General features: G+C 37.8%; 2 protein-coding genes across 2 annotated transcripts in view; one reads left to right on the forward strand and one right to left on the reverse strand.

Moving 5' to 3' along the window:
• Positions 1 to 362: 362 nt before the first annotated feature.
• On the reverse strand, positions 363 to 9796 carry LOC111645596 (flotillin-1). Its single transcript, XM_023394844.2, has 13 exons — positions 9660 to 9796; positions 9078 to 9138; positions 8376 to 8451; positions 7699 to 7789; positions 7128 to 7271; positions 6807 to 6926; positions 6539 to 6634; positions 6240 to 6392; positions 5959 to 6140; positions 4930 to 4975; positions 4583 to 4720; positions 4079 to 4243; positions 363 to 3407 (listed from the first exon to the last, which is right to left on the reverse strand). Exons 2-13 carry the CDS (start codon positions 9118 to 9120, stop codon positions 3387 to 3389), a joined length of 1275 nt encoding a protein of 424 aa, XP_023250612.1. The 5' UTR covers positions 9121 to 9138; positions 9660 to 9796; the 3' UTR covers positions 363 to 3386.
• A 1591-nt stretch (positions 9797 to 11387) lies between these two features.
• Positions 11388 to 12654, forward strand: part of LOC111645608 (tubulin beta chain-like) — a 12970-nt gene continuing 11703 nt past the window's right edge. The window contains exon 1 of the mRNA XM_023394862.2: positions 11388 to 11555. Within this exon, the coding sequence (XP_023250630.1) occupies positions 11499 to 11555 (57 nt within the window). The 5' untranslated portion in view covers positions 11388 to 11498. The remainder of the gene's footprint in view (positions 11556 to 12654) is intronic.

The raw sequence follows: 12654 nt of genomic DNA on the forward strand, positions 1-12654 counted from the left end.
ATTACACTAGCAAGTTCCTTTGGGCAAGGCACTGTAGCTCAAACTGAGCTGATGCGCTAATGTGAACCAAACTCTATAACTATAATAAAAATCTATATTTTTTGACAGATGAATGATGTTTATTAGGACCCCACCATGCATGCAAGCTCTGTTCTTCATGGGGACCCCATAATAACATCATGGAGTTACAATTCAAAAGGAACACAACTTGTCCACTGATGAAAATAAAAATAAAAAATGGAACTAAAATATAGCACAACAAACATGCACAAATCAAATATGTAAACAGGAAATACTACATGAGCGGAGTTAAGACTACAGCATATAATTATTCTGTTTTCACACACAGTAAAGAACATAAGTGATTTTCCTTTTGCAATTTAATGACAGCTATACAGTGTACATGACTTTAGAATAACATTTTCCTAAAAATACAAATTTCCTGAAGTGCAACAATGCAGAAAACTCGACTAAACTTAAATACATTTATAATGACACACTGTGACATCTGTTAGTACGAGTTAGAATTGTTATCGGTGACAGTGCTGATACTGTATCAAATAGCAAATATATACTGTATAAATACATCTATATCCATATGTAGTGTCATTTCAGAGTATCATTACACTTACAGAAGCACAAAGATTACATTTGCTTTTCTATAGCGAACCGAAAGGTAATCTCCTACTTTGGTAACCACACAGCTTAGTAGCATAAAGCATCCTGACAGGTAAAGTGCGACAGGTATCGATGCCTGTATAATAACAGCAGTGTTTATCTTAACATAAATAACATTCACAATTAGAGAGCAACTTAAATACATTTGGCTTTAACACGACCAGCAGTGCAAGGGAGGTCACAAACAAACAGTGAGGCGTTCAGGGCCGGGTATCATGGAGGAAACAGTCAAACAAAATCAGACAAGCAATTCATTTTCTCATTACAAATGACACTAAATTAAAGTCACTGTAATATTCTTGAATGTTTAAGTGTCTCTTGATGCCTTCAAGTACATGTCCAGACAAAGAGTGCCTCCATGAAACATGATTTATTACCCAGCCCCAGAGGTTACGGTGAGGGAGACGGCGTGACAGGGTAATTATGATGTAAGGCTACTTGGAACTATTATATTATATTTATTCTGGGTGACAAATGCACAAACTCTATGATGAGAAGTGACTAATATACAATAAATGTCTATTGTTCCTGATTAAATCTTGAATATCACTTTCCCTGAAATACAAGCTGGCATCATTTGACGGTTAATAATCTAACTGACTTTTTTAGCATCTTTATTCAAAAAAAATAAATAAATAAATAAAATAAAAATAATGATACATATCTCAGCATTTCAATACAATTATCTCATAATTATACTGTGGTATTCCCGTTGCTACGACAGAAGGCTAAAGCTATACTTTACACCACATTTACCTTCCACAAGCCACACCTTCATGAGAGCTGCTACATTACTGGCCATAATAGCACAAAAGGCACCACTTTACTTAAGGTATTTAACTAGTGTTTATTATTATATTATTGGGCTGCAGCTTCAAGGGAACCTGGACAAGAAGATCCAGCCTCAAGCTCCGGTTTGAGCCTTGATCTGTTCCTGTGTCTGACCTGAGACCCACTTTCTCAGTCTCTTGTAACATGCAATTTTACATTTTCACTCTATGTCTATATAGACGTACAGCAGGTTCCCAGTAAACTGAGCTGACCATTACAGAGCTCTGGCAAAAGTTATAAAAATATAAATTATGTTACAGAAGTGCTTGGGAAAGAACCTAAAATGATGGAGTAAAGCGCTGAAGATAAATGAACATGCACAGAGAAAAGTGTGATATAGGGCTGCAGCACAGGTATTTAATACCTCAAATTATATTATACTGGTATGCCTTAAGCAAAGGATCCTTAAACATTTTTTTTTTTTTTAGAAAAGTAAACATTGATTCAGCAGGACAACACTAAAAGAAATACAGTAAACATCATGGATGGAGAACACATATCTAAAATAGAAAACAATGACAGATTTCAAAAATATAAAACTAATAATGTGACAGATTCACTGATGGTGTCATAACTTAGATTTTACCTGTAAGTCTTCAAACAAAACTTACAGATCGACAAAATGATTATCCAGAACTCATTCATAAAGTAAAAGTAATGGATTCTGTCAGAAACACAATGAGAAAAAAGTGATGGCTTTGGTTCAGCATTAGACTGTGTGATGTTATTAGCATTAATAAATGAAGGGTTTGAATGCATGTTTTTTTTGTTAGTCTTTCATGTTAAGATGCACTTACGGTTTGGCAGCAAGGCGGCGCACACAGGCAGATACAGAGGTAAACACACACAGTGAGGACAGATGAAGACAAAGACTTTCTGATTAGTGTGACACAAACACACACAATGTGTAGGACATTTTAAAAAAGTACAGGACACACAGAGACTACAGCTACATTTGCTGCTTCTTTCAATTAATTTCAGAATCATAAATATAATAAACATATTGTTGTATTTTATGTTTTAGTTGTTTTTTAAATAATACATAATTATAATATTGTGATTTATGTTTCAGATTTAAGTGATGCTGCCATTAAACAGCAGTTTAAAGTTTTATTCGTCACATGCCAAGGCTCAACCACAGTAAGCAAAGCAGTGAAATAAATAAATGAGATATTATGAAAAATATTGCATATTGTGGGAAATATCACAATATTATATATTATCAAATATGGGCCCTAGTTTAGAAGGAGGAATAATTTGAACACTTTGTCTTTATAGAGCGGTGGTTCCCAATCTGTGGGCCGAGGCCCACTGGTGGGCTGTGAAGGTATTGCAAGTAGGCCCACAAGTCATATGCAAAACGATACAATTTTGGTGAAAAGATGCAATTATAAAAAAAACAACAACAAATATATAAATAATCTTTTAAATGTTTTAAAAGAAAATTATCTTTAAAAACATTAAAATTTGTTTCGATAATGTTTGATCATTAAAATTAAAAGTGCTCTGAGAAGAAATAATTTGGTATGGATGGTTACAGTTGGTAAAGGTTGGGAACCACTGTTATGTAGAATTTGATGCAGGACCAGTTTGACATATTGACTAAATAAAAACAAATAATCTGAAACAACAACTGTAATTGCAGCCAGAGGAGCACAATACTTGGAACTGGTAATCAGTGACCAATACGAAATGGAAAAAGTGATTTGAAGTGTTTTCACAACACAGAAACATCACAAGAAGATGTTGGAGGTGACAGAGGCAGATACAGGTGATGTAAGAGGAAGGAAGAGGCTGTGAGCAGAGAGTCCAGGCAGAAGATGAGAGAAGACAGTGGGAGAGAGGATCTGCCTGGTCGCCATTTCCAATGGTTCTCTTCAGCCTATACGAGAAGTCACCTGCAGACAGGAGGGAACAGAGGGAAAGAAATATAGACCTTCCTTACCTTCCTTAAAGTTATTTTAATTCATCTTTTTATTTATATTAACAGTGAAATGAATTGCAGGAACAACCCTACAGAGATGAATCACTGGACTCTGCAGATCTACTGTGATTTTTAGCCTCACACACAGTAGCTCAATATTTTGGTTTAACAGTGTGGTTCAGTCTCTCTGGTCTGATCACACAGATGTGCATCAAACATTAAGCTTTTACAGAGCCAGATAGTTTCCAATCATTGAATCAATGTGCAATCATTATGTAGCCAGATGTTGTAGGAAACCGTTACTCACACACTAACTAAATCAACTTTAAACAGTGATTATAAGTCAGACCTGTGAGTCTATTAGCTGGTTTTGGAGGTAGTCTGGTCTCTAGTGGCCAAAATATTTCATCAGTGAACATTTTCAAACGAAGCTGAAAACCTGTTTATTTAACTTGTATTTTAATTAATTCGCTCATATTTTACTATTCTTACTGGCTTCTGTTTTTATTTTCATTTACATATTTTATCATTCTGTCTTTCTATTGTCTATTTTTATTGTCCTGCAATTTGCCCTTATTCTCTTGTACCATTTGGTTTTTTTTTTTATTGTAAAGCACTTTGAACTATAAATAAAGTTTATTATACCTGGGATATGTTGACTCCGGTCAGTTTCTCCACGGCATCAGGGAGGCGGGTCATGATCTCCAGCACCTCTCCTGACAGTTTGGCGGCGCCCACCTCCCCGCCTCCACTGGACACCATGGTAACCTTCTTGGCTTCACACAGAGGTTTGCTGATCTCTTCTGCCATCTTGTGGGAAACACCAAAACACGTTTAAAAACTGTGATCGAAGCTTCATTAAACTCTTTCCACAGGCAGAGGAAACATGAAGAACATGAAGCAACTAAATGACTCCGGAAAAACCGTTAGCTAAATGAATTTAATGAATAGGAAGTTTTTAATACACATGCCATAAATGATTCAAACTACAAAATAAGTATCACATCATAAAAACACTCAGGATTGACGCCTCTTTTTGTTTTCAGGGATGGATTTGTAACAAAACAGTCTACCCACACACACACACATACATATATATATATAAGGTATAATTGGTTGTTGTGGACATTAAAGCATGTTGTGTCTCACCTGAGGCAGTTTCTCCAGCAGCATGTCCACCATGGCTCCATCCTTATACTCCTGGAAGGCCTCTGCTTTCTTCGCCATCTGCTCTGCCTCAGCACGACCTTTGGCCTCCACTGCAAACGCCTCGGCTTCACCTTTAATCTGAAGGAGACACAAGGACGGACTTCCTTTTACCAGAAAACACAAATGGCCCCACCCACCTGAGAATTGAATGATGAATTAGGCCCACACACATCAGAGGTGTGTGCATGAGATCAATATTGAATATGTGAAATTCTCAACAGGATTTCCATCTTGAATTATTTAGAAACTGAAGCCAGCTGAGTTGGGATTCTGCTGAAGTGACTCACCCTGATGGACTCGGCTTCAGCTTCTGCCTCCATGATCAACTTCAGACTGAGAGATAGAGAAATGCTGAGTCAGACAGAGATTCACAGATTGTTCAGGCACTTTGTATTAATACACAAACTAGTCCCCGTCTCAAAGAGCCAATGTATTCCCATCGAACATGTGACTGGACCTCTTCTGGCCCCATCAGGTCTAACAGATACATCTGTGAGATGTCAGATTGCTTACCAGATTATATGATTAACAATACTAGAACATAAGACAGAAGTGTTGTTTTATTCCTCTTTTTATTCCTCCACACCAGCAACAGTCAGAGCAGGAGCCATACTGTTTTCAGCTTGTCCGTCCGTCCGTCCGTCCGTCCGTCTGTCCCATTCTCTCGGACACGATGTCTCAGTAACGCCTTGAGGGAATTTCTACAAATTTTGTCAGAAACGTTCACCTGGACTCAAGGATGAACTGTATAGACTTTGGAGGTCAGATGTCAAAGGTCAAAGGTCAAAGGTCAGAGACACCTTTTAGCCATTACTTGCAATTATGACAAAATGTCACACAAATGATTCATATTTTCTGACTCTGGAAAAAAAGGGATGTGACCTGAAACTACAACAACCACGAGGAGGTGATTCTAGTTTTTCCTTTGTATTGACACATCAGTCATATAATTCTGTGGGTTTGTGTTCTAATAAATATAAAAAATATAAAAAGTGAGTCCAACAATATGCCTTAAGTCTTGTTTCAGTTTGTCTAACCATATGTTACCTGATCTATCTTTGTAAACAGCAATGATAGAAAGCCTCCATCCTAACATGAAAGGAGGGTTTAAAGTTGGAAGATAGAGACTTGCTATAATACAGATGAAAAGAATGACTCCTCTGCAATGCTGCACAAGCATCAGCTCAGCACCAGAACGACGGGGATTCAGTAACTTGCCACTAAAACTGAAAGAGCACCTGCCAACTCCCAGCATCGTCCTGCTGTTTTAAGAAGAGCAAGAAGAAGAGTGAAATGAGGCTGAACCTGCCACTCACCGCTGAGCCTCAGCCAGTTTCTCCAGGCGGTACCGCGCCGCCTCCGCAGGTTTCTTCACCTTAGCCTCCAGCTCTTTCTCCCTGCGGGTGATCTCCTGCTCCTGCAGCATGATCTGCTGCGTCCGCTCCACCACCTGCACCTGCATCCTCTCCTCCTCGATGCGCTGCTTCGTCTTCGCTACCTGGAAACGGAGGAATGAATTGAAGATAAATCACATCAACAAGTAAAGGCAGATGCAAGATGATCTAACAATGTCCAGTTGTTATTCAGTCTGGTGTACCTGCAGCTGGTAGGCCATCTCAGACTCAGCCTTCTTAGTGTTGACCTCTATGTCATAAGCTGCCTTCTTCAGCTCGTAGTCCCTCTGGGCCTTCGCCATTTCGATCTCATTCTTGTACTGAGCTGAGATTTTCTCCTGCATTGCATGGGCTTCCTGCAGAGAGACACACAGAAGAAGACACAGGATCAGAGAAAGGAAGAGGAAACAGGGATCAATAGGAATGAGATCTGAAAATAGGATAAATGCTAAAAATATGGACAATGACAGATGACTTAAGAGGAACAGAAATGATATCTCACCCTGATTACAGCATCTCTCTTGTTTTGGGCCTCTCCGATGCGAGCGTCTTTCTGAACCTGGGCTGTGCGAGCTTTTCCCAGTGAATGCAGGTAATCCTGTGAACCACAAGCAAGAGAAAACAAAAAAGAAGAAGATCATTCGGGTTCATGACTTTCTTTGGAATCCTGGAACACACCACAATGAGTTTTGAGATCAAATAATGATTCTCCTCCTGAAAACCATTTGAAATGTGAGAAGCGGTTTTTGTAGATGACGGCAGAGCAGCACCTGGTCGTCGTGAACGTCTTTGAGGGTGTAGCTGACCACACTGATCCCCATGTTGACGAGGTCAGAGGAAGCCACCTTAAAAACCTGCTCCGAGAACTTCTTACGGTCCTTGTAGATCTCCTGTAAGAGGAAGACGTTTACTGTGATGTGGGAGTCAGGCATTATCTAAGCAATATCAGTCACATAATGTTGTAAACCATTACCTTTAATGTATGAAGTTGTTAAGTTTGTATATACTTGTTGTGTATACTTGTGTACAATTCAATACATTTAAAATTCATGAACATCTTCAGTATTTTTCTCCAAAGTTCAAAGAGTCACCTCAACAGTCAGGTGGGCGATGATGGCCCGCTGGTGGCCCTCCAGTGTCTCCAATGCGATCTGAGCGATCTCTCCTTCTGACTTTCCCATGAACATCTGGCAGGCTGCGGCCAACATCTGTTTATTCTGACCCTGGATCTTCATCTGTGGGAAACAACAAGAGTAAAACACTGACAATGACTTCCCTAAAGTGATAGCAGGTGTCACAAGCTAATGCCACCAAGCAAACGGTCTCCATGGAAACAGTAGAGTTTTTACCGCTGAAAAATCTGTTCCACTGCTGTAAATTACTTAACTTTTTTTCCTTAACTAAGGAAACCTTTTAAGATTCTGTGCAGCGCCCTTAAGTAACTCCCTCAGCTAAGGAGAAATTATACCTTAAGTTTCATACTTAAGTAGAACACTTGGTGACAACCTTAGAAAATACATAAACCTCCCACCTACATCTATATTATACAATTTAATAGTGACTACATGGTTACAGATGTTTTTGTCCATTAGTCTAAAGTTGTTCCTCTGAAACAAAATCTCCTTCTTCACCCGTCATGTATCCTGCTGTTTCTTCACTCACCTGGGCTATACCTGTGACAGAGATGGGCACGCCATGGCGAGTGTAGACTTTATCGCTCTTCACATTCAGAGTGAGAGTGTTAAGGGAAATCCTGGAGACAGACAGGGTCAGAAAAGATATTTATTGATTGAGCATGAATTGCTCTAATGGTATAGGCTACATTAAAGTGTAGGAATCTTTCCCTTGTTCCTTTGTGAGTGCAGGGTTGTACAGGCACAAGATGAAGGTCAGACACAACACTCAGACAAGCACAACATTAAGTGTGGTGCAGTGTGTTTACTGGGAGATCCAAATGCATCTTGGATTGGTCTGTTTGCAGGTTAATATGTTAAATTTTACAGGGAGACAGAAATAAAACTGCTCTTCTGAGATAAATGTTTTTTATACAGCAGAAATTATGTTAATACACAAAATAAAAAAAGTATATGTTATTAATCATTTTATTTGGTGATGGGAAGGAAGATAGCCAATGTTTTAAATCTGTGTCCATCAGTCGTCCAGGCTCTACAATCACAAATGTATAAATTACATTCACATTACTGACAAAACATTTATCCTTTTTATTAATATCCTATAGGGGAAAGCTTTCCTTTCCATTTCAGTTTGGATTTATGTTTTCTGCTGCTGCAGAAATCTTGTCATCTTGCAAAAATGTTAAAACAGAGACGTTATCCTACCTCTGTATCTGCTGAATACAGGGGATGACGAACACTCGGCCTCCAGGTATCATCAGTGGAGGAGAACGACAGAACCCTGGGAGAGATCAGAGACCAAGCAAGGCCTCAAATCAGAGTCTGGATATGACCAAGGTGGAGTGATATGAACAACATAAGGTTTTTCTAATTTTTGTATGAGAATACTGAAAAAAAGTCATAACACAATAACTTTTGTAAAATGTTTACCTTCAAAATTAGACGTTCAACCAAAAACCGGTTAAGTTGCTCTAAATATTCCCAAAAAATTGGATATATGGTACTTTTTAAAATATGTTTATTATTTTGCTGTATAGTCAGAATGCAAACTTACAAAAGGAGAATAAAATACAATAAGACAAACACAGCACATCATACATAACAACAATATCCACAGTCAGATAAATTAAGTGCAAGGTAGTGTTTCTTTAAGAAAAGCAAAATTATATTTACATATATAACAGAACCTTTTCAGAGAAGAAAGGAAACAAAATACACAGCATAGTGTTTTACATTGGATTCAACACATTAATTCTCAGCCTGAAAGAATTTCAGTACAGGGTCCCAATATAAGGTACTTTCATCCCCTTCGAATGGATGGAATTTAATGAAAAGCAATAATTATACATTCAATATAGTACTGTGTGTTTTTTTTTAATATGGCCCTTATACAGGTCATCATTTTACCTGACACCACCATAGCTTCGTTGGGACCACAGGTGTAGAACATGTTTGCTGCTTCTTCAAACTGAAAAAGATTGAAAGTAGGATGATTCTTAAATAAAGCCACCATCATAGTTCCACCTTGCAAACACTGCATTTCATAAAGGAACTGTTTGGCATTAATGTGGGATGGGCGCAGACTGCAGGACACTACTACTATTTGTACATGTATTTATTTATGTATTCATTTATGTCAAATAGGATTGTCATTTGTAAGACCTCCAAACCAGCACCCTCTCTGCTGCAAGACTCCTGTAATTGAAACGGAGGGAGGGATTGGGAACCAGAGACCAGACCATCAGCTAAAATCTCATTAAATGCTGCGCAGTAAAATCCACAAGAAAACATATAAGAGAAGAAGAAATGATAAATAATTACAGCCAATTATTAGGACAGAATAACGCTTTTAAAATAGGTATAATGCTACTGTGTGCAAATTCCTAGCAGCTAGCTGTCAATCCATTAACACAATCAATTTAACACACACATTAGCGTTGACAAATGAGAACGGATGTGGCTAGAGGTTTAATACGGCCTCACACTTACCTGTTAGGGTATAAATAAGGTGGTTTCGGTGAAGAAGTTTCGCTGTGTGAGGGTTAAAATGAATCTACTTAATTTAATTTGGTCACCGTTGATGATCTTTCCCGTCAGACTCTGGCTGATGCTGACAGTGAACACAACACAGACTCTGCAGCTCAGCGGCTTCTATTGAGCACGCCCATCGTCCAGACTGTGTGCGTCTGCCACCTAGCGGCGCGGTGGGGAACTGGCACTGATAAACCTCAGGTTATACGCTAAGGTTATACTGTGGTCAATGTTTTCCTCCTCACTGCTCACTGCTAATGGTTTGTAAAATACTTGTATCCACCTCTTTATCCAGTTTGATCATAATGTTATAATGTTTAGGTTTTTTTTTATTAAAATTGTTTTAGAGAGGTGTTGATTCAACTGTATCATCAATGAATGAATCTTAATTTGAAAAGTAACTGACTATAAAATAAATTTGGTGAAGTAGAAAGTAAGTAAATTTACTCAACTGTCCTGAACTTAAGTTACATTTTGAGGTACTTGCATGCAAATATTGCACTTTTTACGCCACTTCATCTGTTATATAACTTTAGTTACTATTTGTGAAAAACTACTGAACATCTGAGATGGAGTGCATAAATAAACACAAGATCCAGAAGCCATTTCACAGTTCAAGAAGCTTAGGTTGATGGTTAATGGGTGGACGATTTTTTCTGTGCATGAGATATCAAAATACATAAAGACAAAATAAGTAAAATTACACGTCAGCACTACAATAAAAGTAAATCGAACTGACATTTCATGCATCCACTATCTCTTTCTTCACTTTCAGGGTATTGAAAACAGGAATCTAATGAAACATAATACAAATAAACATTCCAACGCCATGCTAATCAAATAACTGCTATAGGTCTAATAATAACCAAATACAATAACATTAGGTCTGAAAAGTCCATTCTTCAACTCACAGTGGTTCTTCGTTCTCAATGGTTTTGGAGGGAAAAGGCTTTGCAGGCAGAAGGGTGTGGTTAATAGGATGACAGGTGATTTTCAGGTGAGGCAGGGTATTAGACTTGTGATTTAACAATTTGATTTGCATATTTAGATTAAGGGTGCAAAATATAGTCAGATAAATTATTATTATCTTATGTTAACTTGTAAGAATAAATAATTTCATGATTAAAAAATAATCAGAAATATAATTGGTCCTGTCTATACCAGATGCTATTTGATGCTAATCAAAAAGTATGGTAAACATTATTCTGCATAAGGCACATTTTTACTTTTGGTACTTAAAGTAGATATGATGCTAACACTTTTGTTACTGCTAATGACTTTTACTTGTAACCGAGTATTTTTACACTGTGGTACTGCTACATTTACTTAAGTAGTAAAAGTACCTCACATCCGCTGCTGCTGGATTGTAAGAATAAAGTATAAGAAAATGGAAATACTCAAGTAAAATACCAGCAGTCATAGTGACTCTACTGTATTCTCTTGTTTTCTACTGATCTGATTTCAGGTTAATGGAGCTCCAAGCTCCAACAGGGCAGTGATGACAGTACACGGCACTCCCTCTCTTCTTCCGGCCCTTGCCTTTGAGACAAGGAAACCCCTTTAGAAAGAAAAAAAAGCGCTATCTACCCTCTCAGCCAATCAGCGTCCGTCCCTTAGTCACAGCAACCAATCATATGAGCGCGAAAGCCGTCCCGAAACTTTGTCCCCGCCTGTAGGAGTCGCGGCGGTGCTCACTGTCTTCAGACCCGTCTGTCAGTGCGTCTGTGGCCGGTCGGTAACTCCAGCTCCTCCACTTCTTCTGCTTCACTTCACTTCCACCGAGAACCAACAGCCATCATGAGGGAGATCGTGCACATCCAGGCCGGACAGTGCGGTAACCAGATTGGTGCAAAGGTAAGAGGAAGTGGTGATGAACTTATTTCTGTCGTTAATTAAACGCTTTATTCTAATGTCTACAGGTTATGTTTAATGTTTCTTTATGAAAACCTTTGTTCTGTGTTTTGACAGTTTCAGAAAATAATTAAATTTAATGGCAAAGATAATACATATTCAATTTCTGTATCTAAAATTTTTATTTTTCAATTAAAACTACAGCTTCTTTTGCACTCCATCCCTCTTTTTCAAAGACTATGTTAACCATTTAATCTGTTCACTAGTTTATCAGTAGATAACTAGACAATAAAATGTCTAATTTGATTTGTGATAAATTCACCACAATCATAGTTAGGTTAAAGGTGATCCCAGTGGGTTTAAAGTTAGTTTTTCTTGCTCTACTAGCACCAAAATTATTGATTTTAATTGCCAGCTATCTTTACTCACAGGAAATGTATGTGTTTTCTACTTTTACTATACATTTTACAATTGCACAGATTTAGCTGTAAAACTGAAAAAAAACATTAAACTCACAGCCAAAATACAATTAGATAGAAAATCTGACTTAATCCCATTGTTTTAGTGGATGAGAAAATGCTGCAAATACTATCAGATTGATACAGTGCGCCAGACAGAAACGATAAATCACAGTTGAATTGTTTAATTAATGTGATGGGGCATTAAAGTACTACAAAATACACCAAGATCTACCAAATACACTTGTATAGCAACAGGTATTCAGTATAAGCAAGTTTATATATGAATTATACACTGAAGTGAGTTATACAATAGAGTGAATAAAGCTACAAGGGTTGATAATATTGTAGTGAGTGTGTTTCTGTGATATGAAATGACCATAACTAATTTCTTGTCATAATATCCCTACATGTGAAAACAGTAAAAAAAACAAACAACAACAACAAAAAAACCATTTGGAACTGTTGACAAAACTCAAGTCATTGATCCATGATTAATGAAGCTGGCCCAGTTTCAGCAGACGCGCCGGGCCAGCTGCTGTCTTGGCCGCTTGGTGAGCCGGACTCTTTGTCACTGTTTAAAGAGCAAAGAAAAAAAAAAGAAACAAGAGAAGATGGTGGAGAGAAAGGAGAAATTTGCTGAG

The sequence above is a fragment of the Seriola lalandi genome, unplaced genomic scaffold, assembly GCF_002814215.2.
Source record: "Seriola lalandi dorsalis isolate HSWRI2012SDOR001 ecotype SW California unplaced genomic scaffold, Sedor1 jcf7180002054954, whole genome shotgun sequence".
In the NCBI taxonomy this organism is placed as follows: domain Eukaryota; kingdom Metazoa; phylum Chordata; class Actinopteri; order Carangiformes; family Carangidae; genus Seriola; species Seriola lalandi.